The following is a 19,027-nucleotide window of genomic DNA, read 5'->3' on the forward strand; positions in this document are numbered from 1 at the left end:
GTTGTGCGTCTTTGACAGCAACCTGGGAGCCAAGCTGTCACTCACGCAGCTCCTTGGTCCCACTGTCTTTCTGAAGTCAGTCTCCATTAATATAATAATGGCGTGTAGTCGGCACCACTGAATATTTTACTGTAATGTTCAGCAGAACATTACCCCCACACTCAACACCACACAGAGAAAGTCTGACTGCCTGACAGAAACTTTTTATTTTGACTGAAAGGTTTGTGTGATGTGCGTTTCATCTTGGAAGTTCTGGTGTTTTTGTTGTGTTTTCCTTTTTGTGCATTAGGAAGAGTGCGAGGCCTCCGTTTGATAGATTGACTGAGGGTATTCTTTTTCTTGTCAGGCATCTATTATTGACACTTTCCAGGAATAGGCCGAGGTGTGCCGCATGCTGGTACTCGACATGATTTTCCAGTTATCATCTCAGATGAATCTTATTGTTCCGTCTTGCGGTCTTAACAATATGGAGTAACATTCTCGGTGCAACCACCTGATTGGATTAGGCGTGTTCTTTAAAGGCGTATTGAAACCCACTACTACTGACCACGCAGGCTGATAGTTTATATATCAATGATGAAATCTTAACATTGCAACATATGCCAATACGGCCTTTTTAGTTTACTAAATTGCAATTTTAAATTTCGTGCGAAGTATCCTGTTGAAAACGTCAGTCTGATGACACCTGCGTGTGACGTCTCGGGTTGTAGCGGACATTTTTTTTCCAGCCCGATCCCAGCTATAAGTAGTCTGCTTTAATCGCATAATTACACAGTATTCTGGACATCTGTGTTGCTGGATCTTTTGCAATTTGTTTAATTAATAAGGGAGACGTCAAATATGAAAGATGTAGGTGGGAAGCGGTGAATTGCGGCTGCCTTTAGCAACATAAACACAGCCGGTGTTTCCTTGTTTACAGCTGGAACGCAAATGGCGCACGACTAAACTTGAGGTGCACCATCAAGCATGGAGTGATAGTTTAATAACTTATAAACGCATGCTTACCTTAGCTAAAACTAATTATTACTCAAATCTCATCCGCATTAATAAAAACGATCCAAAATTTTTGTTTAGTACAGTAGCATCGCTAACCCAACAAGGGACTCCTTCCAGTAGCTCCACCCATTCGGCAGATGACTTTATGAAGTTCTTTAATAAGAAAATTGAACTTATTAGAAAGGAGATTAAAGACAATGCGTCCCAGCTACAACGGGGTTATAGTAACACAGATACGATTGTATATACGGCGGATACTGCAAATATCCAAAATAGTTTCTCTCGTTTTGATGAAATAACATTAGAAGGATTGTTACAACGTGTAAATGGAATAAAACAAACAACATGTTTACTTGACCCACTTCCTGGGAAACTTATCAAGGAGCTTTTTGTATTATTAGGTCCATCAGTGCTAAATATTATAAACTTATCACTTTCCTCGGGCACTGTTCCCGTTGCATTCAAAAAAGCGGTTATTCATCCTCTCCTTAAAAGACCTAACCTCGATCCAGACCTCATGGTAAACTACCGACCGGTGTCTCACCTTCCCTTTATTTCGAAAATCCTCGAAAAAATTGTTGCAGAGCAGCTAAATGAGCACTTAGCGTTTAACAATCTATGTGAAACCTTTCAATCCGGTTTCAGGGCAAATCACTCGACTGAGACAGCCCTCGCAAAACTGACTAATGATCTATTGCTAACGATGGACTCTGATGCGTCATCTATGTTGCTGCTCCTCGATCTTAGCGCTGCTTTCGATACCGTCGATCATAATATTTTATTAGAGCGTATCAAAATACGAATTGGTATTTCAGACTCAGCCCTGTCATGGTTTAACTCTTATCTTACTGATAGGATGCAGTGCGTCTCCTATAACAGTGTGACCTCGGACTATGTTAAGGTAACGTGTGGAGTTCCCCAGGGTTCGGTCCTTGGCCCTGTACTCTTCAGCATCTACATGCTGCCGCTAGGTGACGTCATACGCAAATACGGTATTAGCTTTCACTGTTATGCTGATGACACCCAACTTTACATGCCCCTAAAGCTGACCAACACGCCGGACTGTAGTCAGTTGGAAGCGTGTCTTAATGAAATTAAACAATGGATGTCCGCTAACTTTTTGCAACTTAATGCCAAAAAAACGGAAATGCTGATTATCGGTCCTGCTAGACACCGACCTCTATTTAATAATACAACTTTAACATTTGACAACCAAATAATAAAACAAGGTGACTCTGTAAAAAATCTGGGTATTATCTTCGACCCAACTCTCTCCTTTGAGTCACACATTAAAAGCGTTACTAAAACGGCCTTCTTTCATCTCCGTAATATCGCTAAAATTCGCTCCATTTTGTCCACTAAAGACGCCGAGATCATTATCCATGCGTTTGTTACGTCTCGTCTCGATTACTGTAACGTATTATTTTCGGGTCTCCCAATGTCTAGCATTAAAAGATTACAGTTGGTACAAAATGCGGCTGCTAGACTTTTGACAAGAACAAGAAAGTTTGATCATATTACGCCTGTACTGGCTCACCTGCACTGGCTTCCTGTGCACTTAAGATGTGACTTTAAGGTTTTACTACTTACGTATAAAATACTACACGGTCTAGCTCCAGCCTATCTTGCCGATTGTATTGTACCGTATGTCCCGGCAAGAAATCTGCGTTCAAAAGACTCCGGCTTATTAGTGATTCCTAGAGCTCAAAAAAAGTCTGCGGGCTATAGAGCGTTTTCCGTTCGGGCTCCAGTACTCTGGAATGCCCTCCCGGTAACAGTTCGAGATGCTACCTCAGTAGAAGCATTTAAGTCTCATCTTAAAACTCATCTGTATACTCTAGCCTTTAAATAGACCTCCTTTTTAGACCAGTTGATCTGCCGCTTCTTTTCTTTCTCCTATGTCCCCCCCTCCCTTGTGGAGGGGGTCCGGTCCGATGACCATGGATGAAGTACTGGCTGTCCAGAGTCGAGACCCAGGATGGACCGCTCGTCGGGACCCAGGATGGACCGCTCGCCTGTATCGGTTGGGGACATCTCTACGCTGCTGATCCGCTCGAGATGGTTTCCTGTGGACGGGACTCTCGCTGCTGTCTTGGAGCCACTGTGGATTGAACTTTCGCAGTATCATGTTGGACCCGCTCGACATCCATTGCTTTCGGTCCCCTAGAGGGGGGGGGTTGCCCACATCTGAGGTCCTCTCCAAGGTTTCTCATAGTCAGCATTGTCGCTGGCGTCCCACTGAATGTGAATTCTCCCTGCCCACTGGGTGTGAGTTTTCCTTGCCCTTTTGTGGGTTCTTCCGAGGATGTTGTAGTCGTAATGATTTGTGCAGTCCTTTGAGACATTTGTGATTTGGGGCTATATAAATAAACATTGATTGATTGATTGATACATTCCCGAAGGTGAAGCTTTACTACGGAACAGAGTGGTCAAGCGAACATGGTTCTCTACCACATGTCAACCGGCAGGTTTCGGTGAGAAAATTGTGGTAATAAGTCGGCTCTTACCGTAGACATGAGCGGAGCGTGCGTCGTTCCTCGTGCACCTGTCAAAGAGGCAGCTGCATGGCTTCCCTCGGAGACACTGGTGGTCACCACACCCGTGGCCACACCCCTCCGACTTTCAGGTACGACAGTATAATCTCACTACAGCACTAGTAACACAATAACCAGATAAGGGATTTTCCAGAATTATCCTAGTAAATGTGTCTAATAACATCTGAATTGCTCCCACTGCCCTGTCTTTTTTGTCTTTGTCTTTATTATTCACTCTAACTTTCCTCATCCACGAATCTTTCATCCTCACTGAAATTAATGGGGAAATCGTTGCTTTCTCGGTCTGAATCGCTCTCTCTGCTGTAGGCTATGATTATAAACAATGTGAGGAGCTCCACAACCCGTGACGTCACGCGCACATCGTCTGCTACTTCCGGTACAGCCAAGGCTTTTTTATTAGCGACCAAAAGTTGCGAACTTTATCGCCGATGTTCTCTACTAAATCCTTTCAGAAAAAATTTGGCAATATCGCGAATTGATCAAGTATGACACATAGAATGGACCTGCTATCCCTATTTGAATAAGAAAATCTAATTTCAGTAGGCCTTTAAGGAGGTTTGAGTTTATTTGGAACATGCAAGCATACAACATGATACATCACAATTTCCATTTCTCTTTTCAACATGTTCGAAAAGGAGTAGGAAGAAGCAGAGCTTATTTAATCCTACCCCTTTTCTTTTACATAACAGTTGCTAAAACTTTTGTTTACTTCCTGTTCTCAGTTCATTCACAATATACTCCAAAAGTAATCACATTAAAGATAAACAAATAAATAAATACTCAGTGAAGTAAGTTACATTTCATATGGTGAGAAGAGTAAGATTATTTTGAAAAAAATGAACGGATGAATGGATTAAATAAATTCAGAAGACAGACTCCAGCACCCCCCGCTATCCCAAAAAGGGACAAGCGGTAGAAAATGGATGGATGGATTTTTATCATGGTTCTTTTTCTTTGTACTTTGTAAACTTTTTAAGTTTGAAGAGTTTCTTGAAGTGGATCATATTAGTACATTGTTTGATTGCTTTGCTTATCCATGCTATAATTTAATTCCATATACAGACATACTGAAGGTCTTAAGTGTTGTATGTGCATACAAATGTTTTAAATTACATTTTTCTCTAAGATTATATTTCTCTTCTTTTATTAAAAAGAAGGTGTGTTATAAGTTGATAATACATGAAACGTCCTATTGGGATGCTATCTTTTATTTTTAGCAATAGTTCCAAATTTTGCCTTACCTTTCTGTTTGCAGCAGATAAGTGGCTGCCTAGAGCAGTGTTTTTCAACCTTTTTTGAGGCAAGGCACATTTTTTTAATTAAAAAAATCCGGAGGCACACCAGCTACCAACAGAATATGTAAACAAATTGAGTTTGTTGGGGTTTTCCTGTGTAGTGCTTTAGTTCTTGTCTTGAGCTGTTATTTTGGTGGCCCTTCCTGTTTTGTTGGTGTTTTCCTGCAGCAGTTTCATGTCTTCCTTTCAGCACCTGCTATGTGTTTGCAAGCAAGGCTATTTACGTTGTTGCTATCTTTCTTTGTGTGGACATTGTTGATTGTCATGTCATGTATAGACTTATTTTGTTGACGCTGTAAGTTTTTGCTGTCGTCCAGCATTCTGTCTGTTTACTTCGCAGCCAGTTCAGTTTTACTTTTGTCTTGCATAGCTATTGCCTTTTCCATTCGCTTTCCCTTTTATTCATTTTTGGTTTAAGCATTACATACCTTTTTACCTGCACCCTGCCTCCTGCTGTGGTCTGCATATTTGGATCACAACAATCCATCATCGTCTAACCCGACACATTCCGACTTTTACAAAGCAATTAACTACCTGCTGCCACCTACTGACATGGAGTATTACGTGGTTACTCTGCCGAGTTTTACACAGCACAGACACTAAGCGATGACACATTATTTGCAGATTGTAATTATCGATTTGCAAAAAATATTTTTTTGACCAATTAGGAGAACTAGCATAATTTCCCACGGCACATCAGACAATATCTTACGGCACCCTAGTTGAAAAACTCTGGCTTATGGACATTTGCGTTCGAGCGAGCCACAATCCTTATTACCCGCCTTTTTCCTGGTTTAACCATGTAAGACACGTCTCACCTACTCTATGATACACATGTATACATAAGACAGTCCCTCCAGTATTTTGCAATGTTGCGATAGTGCCAATTCACGCAAATTTAACCAATCCGCGCAAATTATGAACAGCTTTGCAACTTTGTCCTTTCCCCGCATATTTTGGCCTGCAGTCATCAACATTTTCACCAATCAAATTTGTCCCAGCAGCACTCAAACACAGTGCACAGTGGAATATGTACTGTACTCTGCAATCTACTGATAAAGTTTCAATCAATCAATCAATGCAAGTCTCTGACTAGCATGCAAGTCTCTGACTAGGGTTATCCCAGTAACAATATTTTTGGTACTGGTACCAGTATCTAAATACTTTTCAAAATAAAGGGGACCACAAAATAATGTCATCCTTTTCTGTTGACTTTATTGCAACAGAAAATCTTTGATACATTAAACATAGATTTCTTATTTAAATTTAAGGCCAATTTTGGCATTAAATAACATAGTGGACATACTAGATAACTTTTCTTTTAGTCGTAAGTAAGTAAACCAAGGCTCCCAATATGGCTGCTGACGTATGCAGTAACATTCTGTGTCATTTCACATTCTAGTATTTTGTCAAAATTATGAGGGACAAGTGGTAGGAAATTGGTTATAAATCTACTTGTCATTTACTGTTATTATATGCTTACTTTCTGTTTTAACATTTTATATCTACACTTCTGTTAAAATGTAATAACTATTTATTCTTCGGTTGTTTGAATACTTTACATACATTTTGGTAGGGGTGTAACGGTACACAAAAATTTCAGTTCGGTACGTACCTCGGTTTAGAGGTACGGTTCGGTTCATTTTCGGTACAGTAAGAAATCAATAAAATATACATTTTTTGGTTATTTATTTACAAAATTTGTAAACAATGGCTTTATCCTTTTAACATTGGGAACACTATAATAATTCTGCCCACGTTAATCCACATTAAACTGCCTCAAGTTGTTGCTTTGATTAAATAAAATGAAAAAAACTTTCTTCTACATATAAAAAGTTTAACATTAAACAGTTTCCATTGAAACTGTTTAATGTCAACTCATCATGCTTAATTTATTACAGCATTTGGGAAGCCTGTAGTTGACTTTTATTATGTAAATGTTGTATTTTTATCAAGATGTGATAGCAGGGATCCTGCTATCCAAAACTAGGCTGCTACATTACTAATGATTCATGTAACTATTGCTGAAAAATAGTACAATTGCAATAGGAGAGACTGTTCATCCCGAAACACAATGGAGTTCAATGAAATAACAGACGGACAGGGCTTTGCTGCCCCTAAAACATGCACGCACACACACACACACACTCACACCCTCACACAAAAAATGAGATAACGTTACGCTAAAAGCTAATTAGCCTTCATCTCAAGTCTATACTGTGAGCGAGTTGAGCTGCAGTTTAAGTTTCTAGAAGGTCAACGGGCTCATAGTGATGTTTGTTATAGTGTTGACTGGTAAGTCTTTAGTATAATTTGGGTAGAGTCCGCTCCTCCCCTGCTAGACAAATATCTACTCGACGCTAAAGCATTGACTACATCGTTCTGAAGTCTGAATATGCACAGCTGATTGGCTGTTACATCGCTCTGAATACGCACATTTCTGATTGGCTTTGTGTGTAACCAATCAGATGGTTGTGTGGGCAGGACAATGAGGCAGAGACAGAGGCAGAAAGCAGAGCAGCTTGTGAAGACTTCTGCTTTCGAACTTGTTCGGTACGCCCGTGTGCAGAACCGAAACCCCCGTACCGAAACGGTTCGATACGAATACACGTACTGTTACACCCCTACATTTTGGGTGATACGACGTACAGTATTAGCTGCAAAAGCTAACTACGGAAAGCGTTAAGCTTTCCTTTATGTCAACACGAAAAGCGTTGTGAGTTTGTAATGCACAGCACAACGTGATAAAACACCAATCTGTACTGACTGAAAACAGGTGCATTTATGTTACAGTATCTGTAAAGTATTAACCTACATTTCATGTTTTTTTTTGTACACAGCTAGCCAGACAGCATATGCTATTCACTCATTTACCAACAAAAATGTAACACTATAAATCGCTCTTGACAGTTACCCAATGTTCTCACTAAAAGTGTGTGTAAACAATGTTCAATGTGCTGGAACATAAACACATTTTTTTAGATCGAATACAAATGTCTGCAACTTGTGGACGACAAAGCAGACAGTAAGACAATCTTTAGTGTTGTTTGTTTTACAAACAATGTACGCATGTGTGGGAATTTTTCACATAAATAAACATAGAGCAGATGGAGTGTGCTTTACAGTACATTTCTATAGTAATCTATAGTATTTGTATTATTTAATTGACTTCAGCATAAATGATTTTCACCTGTAAAAGGTTTTATTTATTTTTTTAGTATTGTCAGTAAAACGAGTAGTACTACTTTGTTCTGGCTGAATAAAGCCTATTTGGCATATTTTTGTGTGCCATTTGATAAAATGCTTTTCTCATTATTTTTGTCTGTATTTGTTCATTACCAGTAATCACCTTTTCCTCAACAAACGTCCGTTTATAATTACAGAGGGAAAAATCACAGCCATTCATTGCAACGTTCAGCCTGCTCCTTTCGTTGGAATTTTGGGGAAGAACTTGTGAATATTATATCATCTCAGAAAAGGCCTGTGAGATCCCGTGGAGGGACAAGTGGTAGAAGATGGATGGGTGGATTAAAAATGTTAATTACAGGATTCAAATGAAGCATATTTTTGTTAGGTTTGTTGAAAACTTGTGCTTTATGGGTTTGGGTTACAAAAACACTGATTACAAATTTATAAAATTAATGCAAAATACATTTTCCCACAGGGTTAAACTTTTTTGTTTAAGATCTCTCGATTTATTTTGAGGAAAAAGGCATATTTAGGATTATTTAACCGTACATTTCTAAGAAAAGCCAGTAAATTATACATTTTGTAAATGTATAAATGTTGTCAATTCTGTTTTGTCTCTCTTATTCTCTTTGTTAGTAAACTGACTTTGTCTGTTGTGTGTCCACGCCTTCTCCATTTGTACTGTGCACAGGTGAGCAAGGTGCAGTCACTATGTTTCCCTTGTTTCTTTTGGATCACCACATGACCGCCAGGGAGCTTGGCTTCTGGAACGGCGTCATCGCCATGGGTTTCTCCATCTGTGGGTCATCACTGGGAGGCTTGCTGCTAGCTCAGTTCAGGTAGCCGTGGTCAACAAATCCATATCATCCCTTTTAATGTCAGCTATTAGACCATATTCTGAAATTCACTGTGCCAAGGTCAACTTTTCTGTAGGCTTCAATAGGCCACTTATATTGGATGGACTTATGACTATGGTTTTCAATTTGTTTTAGGAAATGGCCAAATAAGCTGACATGAGTACAAACATGACATTTTATTTCCAGTATAACACATTTATAAAGTTTGAGCTGTAATATTTACATGAACTGATGACATTGATTATAAAACACTGTACACTACTTGAACCATGATGCATGCTCTGCCTCACATTTCTATCTCACCCTATTATCCGTTTTCATCATCAGCTGTTGGTGTCACTTGAAATTATTGGTTTCCCTGCTTTTTTATAGGAATAACTTTCTAATGCATGCTTCCTGTTTTTTTATTGGATTATTTTATTCCACTTTCGAGTGCGTGTGTGTGTGTCTGGCTCACTGTGTTCAGTAATTTAAGTAAACAGAGCCTTGTTGGAGAGCTCGGGGACCCCCCCTGTGTCTGTTGTGTGGTGTGAGAACAGCATGAGCAGCAAATCTATTACAGACGTACACATTAGCTTGGATGCACAAACACACACAGCCTCCTCAGGGTGCACACACACACACAACTGTTGAATTCACAGATACAAATATGTAAAACTTTTTGATTAGTATATCAGAGAAGCTGTGTAAATTAGACTTTGCTGATTTTAAATTCTTAAATATGAGTACAGTGTTGACAGGTTCATGGTATTTTATTTATGTATACTCCTATATTAATTGCAATTTGATTGAGAACACCAACTGTCAGATCAAGCTACGGCTTTGTGCTGGTAAAAGGCAGATTTTGTTACTGAATTATTTGTGATTTCAGTATTTTGGCAGGTGTGTAAAAACTAATTTTCGCCATATCAGCATAATAGGTGTCCGCAAAGGACCTGTAGTAACTCGAAGACAGTAAATGTAACTTAATGTTAAAGAGGGACTGCACTTTTTTTGGGAATTTTGCCTACAATTCCCAATCCTTATGAGAGACAAGATCAGGTAATTATTTTTTTTACTCGTACATAAAGGTCCACTTACAATGGAGCCAATGGGAGCTATGATGTCATTGCTTTCATTGCTTTTATGTCGACCATTAAAAAAAAAAGCCATCGAAAAAGAAGCAACATTACTCCATTCACATTTTGTGACCTGAATATTAACCAAATGTTAGCGATATTGTTTTTAAAAGCGCTCATGTTAAGGACCTATTTTAATAGTCGCATCTTTACGCTGCTGTATTGACATCATCAGCTTGTGTGCTGCTTTCTCGCCTCGGAGCTTGTGAAAGTTTATTCTAGATTAAAAGTAATGCATCTCACCTGGATGTTAAAACGATGTGGACATAAACTGAGAAGTTGGTACACTTTGACAGCCAACTTAGACCCAGAAATGCAAAAAGAAGACCCCAAAACTGCTTAGCTCCACCCTCCTATTTTCTTTGCGAGGGATATGAGTCATTCTTCATCCAAACGAGAATATATAAACATCCTGACAGTCAGCATCGAAATTAGAGTAGAAATTACACCGTAAGTGATGTCTAATTATGTTTGTTGGCTCTCATGAAATCTGCAGTGAGTAAAAAGCGAACGATGTGATGCATATGTGAAATAAATGTGCTGCATATGTTAAAAATGAACAACAGACGTGAATATTACATGTTAATGTGAACGGGCCAGTTTTTACATTACATATATACTTACAGCGTGTATATAACATGTTGATGGAAGTGTTTGGATGTTTTTTTTAAAGGGGAACATTATCACTAGACCTATGTAAGCGTCAATATATACCTTGATGGTGCAGAAAAAAGACCATCTATTTTTTTAACCGATTTCCGAACTCTAAATGGGTGAATTTTGGCGAATTAAACGCCTTTCTGTTTATCGCGCTGGAGGCGATGACGTCAGAATGTGACGTCGCCGAGGTAACACACCCGCCGTTTTCATTTTCAACACATTACAAACACCGGGTCTCAGCTCTGTTATTATCCGTTTTTTTGACTATTTTTTGGAACCTTGGAGACATCATGTGTCGACGGTGTGTTTTCGGAGGGTGTAACAACACTAACAGGGAGGGATTCAAGTTGCACCACTGGCCCGAAGATGCGAAAGTGTCTGCCGCCAGACCCCCATTGAATGTGCTGGAGTGTCTCCACATTTTACCGGTGATGCTAAGGCAGACATTGCACATAGATGTATGGATAACCTGCAAATGCATTTGCAACGATAGTCAACGAAATCACAAAGGTGAGTTTTGTTGACGTTGACTGCCAGCTAATTGATGCTAACATGCTACGCTAATCGATGCTAACATGCTATTTACCGGCGGTGATAAAGCAGCGTGGTACAGAGATGTATGGATAACCTGTAGATGCATTTGCAACTATATTACGTTTCCTTCCACCCACATTTAATGCGAAAAAAACACTTACCAATCGACAAATTTAAGTTGCTCCAGTGTTAAAAGATGCGAAAGTCCTCATCGTTTGGTCCGCACATTTTACCGGCGATGCTAACGCACCTATTCGGCCATGCTATGGCTATGAAAAGCGTCAATAGCTATTCGCTCAATAGCTTCAGTTTCTTCTTCAATACTTTCATACTCCAACCATCTGTTTCAATACATGCGTAATCTGTTGAATCGCTTAAGTCGCTGAAATCCAAATTTGAATCCGAGCTAATGTCACTATATCTTGCTGTGGTATTCCCATTGTTTGTTTACATTGGCAGCACTGTATGACGTCACAGGGAAATGGCCAGTGTCTTCGCAGAGAGCGAAAATAAGGCACTTTAAAGCTTTATTTAGGGTTATTCCGAGACTGGTAAAATTTTGAAAAAACCTTTAAAAAATACAACAAGCCACTGCGAACTGATTTTTATTGTTTTTAACCCTTTTGAAATTGTGATAACGTTCCCCTTTAAGCACAGAGTAGAGCACCTCCTGGGTTCCATTGTAAGTATACATTTGCTTGCATTTATTTACTAGTTAGAGTGCATAAAAAAAGAAAAGCATGTGTGCTTGTCTTACATAAGGATAGTCAATGATAAGCAAAATTCCTTAAAAAAAGTACAGTGCCCTTTTAAATAACTACTCCTTAACATATTGTTGAATACTATTTTTTTTTGCTGTTTTTTGTTGTTGTAGCATTTTACTTCAAACACTAAACTCTTCAATGAAGACGGTTTTATCACCACTCTGTCATCCAATGGAGCATGCAGAGAAAGTAAACATCAATACAAACATCCATGCATACAAGTGTCAATTATGTTGTCTCAAATCATCCATTATAGTTATTCACTTAGCAGTCAGATGCTATTTACTAAATGGCACAGCTATAATTTCACCTTCGATGTTAAAACGTCACAAACATTTGGAAAAAGCTATTATTCTTCAAGTATGTCTCTTATAACGTTAGAAGACTCACTTAATGATTTGAGTGCTGATTGAATGATGAAGCAGGGGTAAAAAAAAAAAAGTTACTGCATGTAACATGCTGTCAGCAAAAGTGACACTGTCTAAACTAAATGTTTCCACAAAAACACTAATAAATACATTTCCTCGCGGGCCACATGAAATGACATGATGGGCCACATTTGGCCCAAGGGCCTTGAGTTTGATACATATGCTGTAGAGCAGTGGTGCCCAACCACCTGGCCGAGGCCCAGTACCGGCCCGTGGATCGATTTGCACCGGGCCGCACAGGAAATAAATAAAAAACGTTTTATTTTATTTGTTTTATTGAATCAACATAAAAAATACAATATACACTTACAATTAGTCCACCAACCTAAAAAACCTCCCTCCCCCATTTAAACTCATTCACACTCATTTGCACAAAGAGGTTGTTTCTTTCTGTAATTAATATTTCTTGTTCCTACATTATATATCAATATAGATCAATACAGTCTGTAGGGATAAGCACACGTGATAGTATTTTTTTTATGACCAAAATAAAAATACCATACCCCCCCGGTCCGTGGTACGAATTTTCAAGCGTTGACCGGTCCGCAGTTACAAAAAGGTTAGTGACCACTACTGTAGAGTGTAAATTGGGGTCTTGGTTTATTTAGTTTTATGGAATGTTTGGAAACCTCCTGAGCGAAATATCATACCTTACAGATGAGTTTTAGAAACACTTGAAATAGCCACACTAACCACTCTCTGCAAATTTATGTAAAAAACAAAACAAAAACATTGTCTTGATAAATTTACTTGCTCACTGAGTTGAATCTTTTAAATAGTTGTTTTTGTAATCTGACTATTATATTTTGTATGATACATGTGTCTGTGATGTAAATTTTAACATTTGTGCTGCTGCCCTATTGGCCAGGTGTCTCTCTCAAAAAATAGATTTGATCCCTTTGCAAGTTTTTAAAAGAAAAGACAAGATGAAGAAGAGAGCGAGGGAACAAGAGGATATGTCTTTCGCCAATGTTAAAATAAAGTACAACTGTAAACATTCGGTACTATTCTGCTGGTCATTAATATTCTACACAAAAATTGCTTACAAAGCACAACTCGTATCCAAATGGACAGCGTTTTGTAAGACAGTAAACCTGTGAGATTGTTAACTTAATCCTAAAGAGATTCAATAATTAAACAAGGTTAAAAGGGTCATTTTGAGTCCTATTTTTAGCTTAGTCACATAAAAAAATCAGACCTCTGGAAAATATTCTTTTTTTGCATTTTGACATTTATACAATCCTTGTTTCTTTTTTACACAACACATAAGCACACACACTTTTTTGAGTGGCAGGTATACTCTTGAGTGATTGGCATCACTAATCCTTGATGTCAAGAAACAGTGTGGGTTCATGTGCGTGCCTAGGTATGTGTGTGTATATTAACAGTGATTAATTATCCCTCTCATGCTGGGATTCTCGTTAGCTTATTGATTACGTCATGAACCAAAACCACAGGGGGATGATTTTCTTGCACTAACAGCGAATCAATTAGTGTCTGGGGACTTGTTTACTTAAGCACCCGTGTGTGCGTGTTTTTTGTGTGTGCTTGTGTGGATGTGTTACTTCAAAGACCACGTGTATATTTGAGAGCCACATGAAGACAAACATGTCAAATGTCGGGCCGTAGCTATCGATTGTTTTAATAATCAATTATTCTGTTGATTAGTTTGTTCGATTTATTGGACAAAACACACTTTATACACTTTATAATATGCATATTTTAGAGGAAATAGTTTAAATAAATAATGAAAGTAAAAAAATCTCAGTGGTACTCCATCACACAGATAACATACGCACATCATCGCTAACGTATGCGCCGGCTGTGCGGAAACCATGTCCGCATATTTAAAGTTCCAGGCACTCCAAGCGGTCTGGATTTCATAAATTTTTAGTAGTCACACTCATAAACAAATAAGCGAAGCAAATTTATATAAATCAATGCTTTTCTGTAATAGATTTCATCGATTAACCGTTGCAGCCCCGCAAATATACGAGTGTGGTAAAACAATTAAGATTCCGAAGTTTTTAGTGATCCGATTAATCACACTTTTGAGTTTGACTTAATCACGATTAATCCGGTTTGTTACATATCTTAATTCATCTGTCTTGACAACATTGCCGTGGCTATACCATCCAGCATCAAACTACCTTGTTTCTCTCAAACGTTTGGGGTGTATTTTGAAGCGAAATGTTCTACCTGTTGGGAGTCTCCTCACTTATCTTTGCACCTGCGTATGCATTGACCTGATCATTGACCATACAGCGAGCCTGTGAGCTAACCGTTCACGGTTAAGGTAAAGGATGTGTGTGATTAATGCAATAATATTTGTGATTAATCCCATGTTAAATGTGACAACTGATTCAAATCTCAATGCAGAGTTCAGAAAACTCAGCTTTTGATTTTCATGTGACTGTTTGTGTTTTCTCAGCATTGGTGCTCTGATGCGGCGGGTTTTTGTCTTGCGGACTGTCAGTATGGTCTTCCAAAGCTCTTTACTCACTGTGCTGGAACCGTCGCCACTCATGAAAGGTGAGCCATTCACTGAAATTAATTTATTTTTATGACGTATTTCAACAGCGTGCACACCCTGCATAGTCTGAATATATCCAATGGTAAATGGGTTATACTTGTATAGTGCTTTCCTACCTTTTTTAAAGGGGAACATTATCACCAGACCTATGTAAGCGTCAATATATACCTTGGTGTTGCAGAGAAAAGACCATATATTTTTTTTAACCGATTTCCGAACTCTAAAAGGGTGGATTTGGCGATTTAAACGCCTTTCAACTGTCGGAGCGATGACCTTTCACCCGTGACGTCACAACATGAAGCGATCCGCTTTTTTCTCAATCTTATTACACGAACCAAGTCAAATTAGTTCTGTTATTTTCCGTTTTTTCGACTGTTTTCCCGTACCTTGGATACATCATGCCTCGTCCGGGTGTTGTCGGAGGGTGTAACAACACGAACAGAGACGGATTCAAGTTGCACCAGTGGTCAAAAGATGCGAAAGTCCTTTGTTTGTTCCGCACACTTTACCGACGACAGCTATGCTACGACAGAGATGACAAGAATGTGTGGATATCCTGTGACACTGAAAGCAGATGCATTTCGAACGATAAAGTCTAAGAAATATGCAATGTTGGAAAATAGACCACCACTTAATCTGCCCGAGTGTGTGAGCTATTCAGGGACGACGGCAGTCTGTTCCCGCAGACGAGTGAGGTAAACCCCATGGATGTCTTGGCTAAGACGTGATTTATGCCACTTCTTTTTCTGTCTCATTTTGTCCACCAAACTTATAAACGTTGTGCATGAATGCACAAAGTTTTGTTGATGTTATTGACTTATATGGAGTGTGGAGGACTTATATGGACATATTTGGTCACGGTAAGACTGCAAGCTAATCAATGCTAACATGCTATTTAGGCTAGCTGTATGTACATATTGCATCATTAGGCCTCATTTGTAGCTATATTTGCATCCAGCCTTTCCCTCCACCCACATTTAATTCCAAACAAACACATACTAATCGTTGGTTAGAAGGCGATCGCCGAATTTGTCCTCGCTTCCTCCCATGTCGCTGGCTGTCGTGTCGGTTTCGCTTGTATACGGTTCAAAGCAATATGGCTCAATAACTTCAGTTTCTTCTTCAATTTCGTTTTCGCTACCTGCCTCCATACTCCAACCATCCGTTTCAATACATGCGTAACCTGTTGAATTGCTTACGCCGCTGAAATCCGAGTCTGAATCCGAGCTAATATCGCTATACCTTTCTGTGCTATCCGCCATGTTTGTTTCTGGTTGTTTCACGCTGTGATGTCACAGGATAATGGACGGGTGGATATACTGATCGTAAAAATCAGGCACTTTGAAGCCGTTTTTCGGGATATCGCGCGAGGGGTAAAATTTTGAGAAAAACTTCAAAAAATAAAATAAGTCACTGGGAACTGATTTTTATTGGTTTTAACCCTTCAGAAATTGTGATAATGTTCCCCTTTAAGGAACTCAAAGTGCTTTGACACTATTTCCACATTCACCCATTCACACACACATTCATACACTGATGGCGGGAGCAGCCATGCAAGGCACTAACCAGGACTCAGGAGCAAGGGTGAAGTGTCTTGCTCAAGGACACAACGGACGTGACTAGGAAGGTAGAAGGTGGGGATTAAACCAGGAACCCTCAGATTGCTGGCATAGCCACTCTCCCAACTACGCCACACCGTCCCTTAATAGAAAACGCTCTATAGCCCGCAGACTTTTTTGGGCTCTGGGAATCACTAATAAGCCTAAATTCTCAGAACACAGATTTCTGGCCCGGACATTTGGTGCAATCGTTACAAAAGTGATTCATCTGCTGACGCAAAAGCAAGTTTATCTCTTGCTGTCCCAAGACTAAGTCTTACTATGCTCGAAAAAAGATTTCCCCAGTGTTCGATCTTACAATAACAATGTCACTACAGCTTGGGTGAATCAAGTATTGGTGGCGGAATTTGGATGTATATTTAGGAATATTTTAGAGGTAGAATGGATTGTTCCCATTAGCTGCATTGCTAGTCATCAGGAAAGAGCCGATTTTTACATATTTGAATGCAAAAAAATATATATTTTTTCTTCTTGTCTTTTACTAAGATTGTAAACGATAGACTAAATTCCCCCCCAAAATTATTTAAAATACATTTAGATTTACAAGTTTAGAGTGCAAACAGTCAAAAGTCAAATGACAGAAAGTTAAAAGCAAAAAAAAAGTAATAATTATTCAAAAGATGTTGGTGTACCTTCTCCAGAGAGCCATTCAGTCGTTATTGCCTGAATGACACACATGATTGTGTTGCACAGCCCGTATCAAAGCATTCGGGAATCATATGAGCGGCATTCATCTCTGCCAGTTGTCTGTTCCCCATTTCAGGCCTCACAGTCTGAAAGTGAAGGCCTCTCCCCCTCTCCACTTTAAAGCCAGAACAAAAATATCGGAAAACGGAAGCAGAAAGAAAAGAAAAAGGAAAAACATTCAGTTTCAGAATTTTCAATATTACATGATAAACTTCTACTTCCATTGCTCCATTCTGATCGGGGTGTGTGTGTGTGTGTGTGTGTGTGTGTGTGTGTCTTGTGTGATTGAAGTGTCTTATTGTGCCCAAACTCTGGCAGCTCGAGTGAATAATTCAGCGTTTGCAGGAGCAGTGACAGATCAGCTCTGTGGTTCCTCTGTGTCTCCCACCATCGCGAGTCTGTCGCTTCCCCTCAGAGAATACACTACATGTGTTTTGGGGATGATTGGGGGGTGTCAGTGCGAAGAGAGTTTTCAGCAAGCAGACTTTGTGTACAATGAGACAAACACTAGCGGGATAAAGATGATCTTTCTGTACTTGCTGTGCATCATGGTGTGCGTGTTCGCTCCTTCAGGTATGGCCATCTTGAGTATGAGCGCTCAGCACTTCCTGGGCGGTCTGATCACCACGCTCACCTTTACGACCATGATGCATTGCACTCAAAGGGCTGAGGAGAGCATACAGGTAAGACTTATGTGGGATTCTGTGATTATGCAACAATGGGAATCTTTTGTTCCTCCCTTGTTTTTGTTCTTGTGCTTTTAGTTTGTGGTAGGGGTGAAACGGTACACAAACATTTCGGTTCGGTACTTACCTCGGTTTAGAGGTCACGGTTCGGTTCATTTTCGGTACAGTAAGAAAACAACATATACATATTTTGGTTATTTATTTACCAAATTTGTAAACAATGAATGTATCCTTTTAACATTGGGAACACTATAATAATTCTACCCACGTTAATCCACATTAAACTGCCTCAAGTTGTTGCTAAATAAAATGACAAAACCTTTCTTCTACATATAAAAAGTGCAACATTAAACAGTTTCAAGTCAACTCATCATGCTTAATTTATTACAGCATTTGGCAAGCCTGTAGTTGACTTTTATTATGTAAATGTTATATTTTTGTCAACATGTGATAGCAGGGACCCTGCCATCCAAAACTAGGCTGCTACATTACTAATGGTTAATGTAACTATAGCTGAAAAAATAGAACAATAGCAATAGGAGAGACTATTCATCCCTGGACACCATGGACTTCATGTTAGTTCAGGTGAAATAACAGACAGACAGGGCTTTGCTGCCCCTAACACACACGCACACACGCACGCACATTCAAGCACACACGCACACACGCACACAGCAAAATGAGCTAACGTAACGCTAAAAGCTAATTAGCCTTTACCTCAAGCCAGAACTGTGAGCGAGCTGAGCTGCAGTTTAAGTTTCTAGAAGGTCAACATGCTCATAAGGATGTTTGTAATAGTTGCGACTGGGAAGTGTTTTTAATAATTTGGGGAGAGTACGATGACCGCTGCTCACCTGCTAAACACATATCTGCTCGACGCTGAAACATTGACAACATGCGTTCTGTATACGCACTGCTGATTGGGTGTTACATCGCTCTGAATACGCACTGCTGATTGGCTTTGTATGTAACCAATCAGATGGTTGTGTGGGCGGGACAATGCTGGGTGCTCACCGCTCAGACAGAGGCAGAAAGCAGAGCAGCTTGTTAAGACTTTAGGTGACAAACTCGTTCGATACACCCTCGTACCGAACCGAAACCCCCGT

At 39.5% G+C, this 19,027-nt stretch overlaps 1 protein-coding gene across 2 annotated transcripts in view; it reads left to right on the forward strand.

The window, feature by feature from the left end:
- Positions 1 to 19,027, forward strand: part of mfsd3 (major facilitator superfamily domain containing 3) — a 64,521-nt gene that overhangs the window by 38,888 nt on the left and 6,606 nt on the right. For both annotated transcript variants that reach the window (XM_061906787.1, XM_061906786.1), the window contains exons 3-5: positions 8,727 to 8,874; positions 14,828 to 14,928; positions 17,809 to 17,918. In XM_061906787.1, coding sequence (XP_061762771.1) covers positions 8,727 to 8,874; positions 14,828 to 14,928; positions 17,809 to 17,918 — 359 coding nt within the window. The remainder of the gene's footprint in view (positions 1 to 8,726; positions 8,875 to 14,827; positions 14,929 to 17,808; positions 17,919 to 19,027) is intronic.

The sequence above is a fragment of the Nerophis ophidion genome, linkage group LG07 (genome assembly GCF_033978795.1).
Source record: "Nerophis ophidion isolate RoL-2023_Sa linkage group LG07, RoL_Noph_v1.0, whole genome shotgun sequence".
Lineage (NCBI taxonomy): Eukaryota > Metazoa > Chordata > Actinopteri > Syngnathiformes > Syngnathidae > Nerophis > Nerophis ophidion.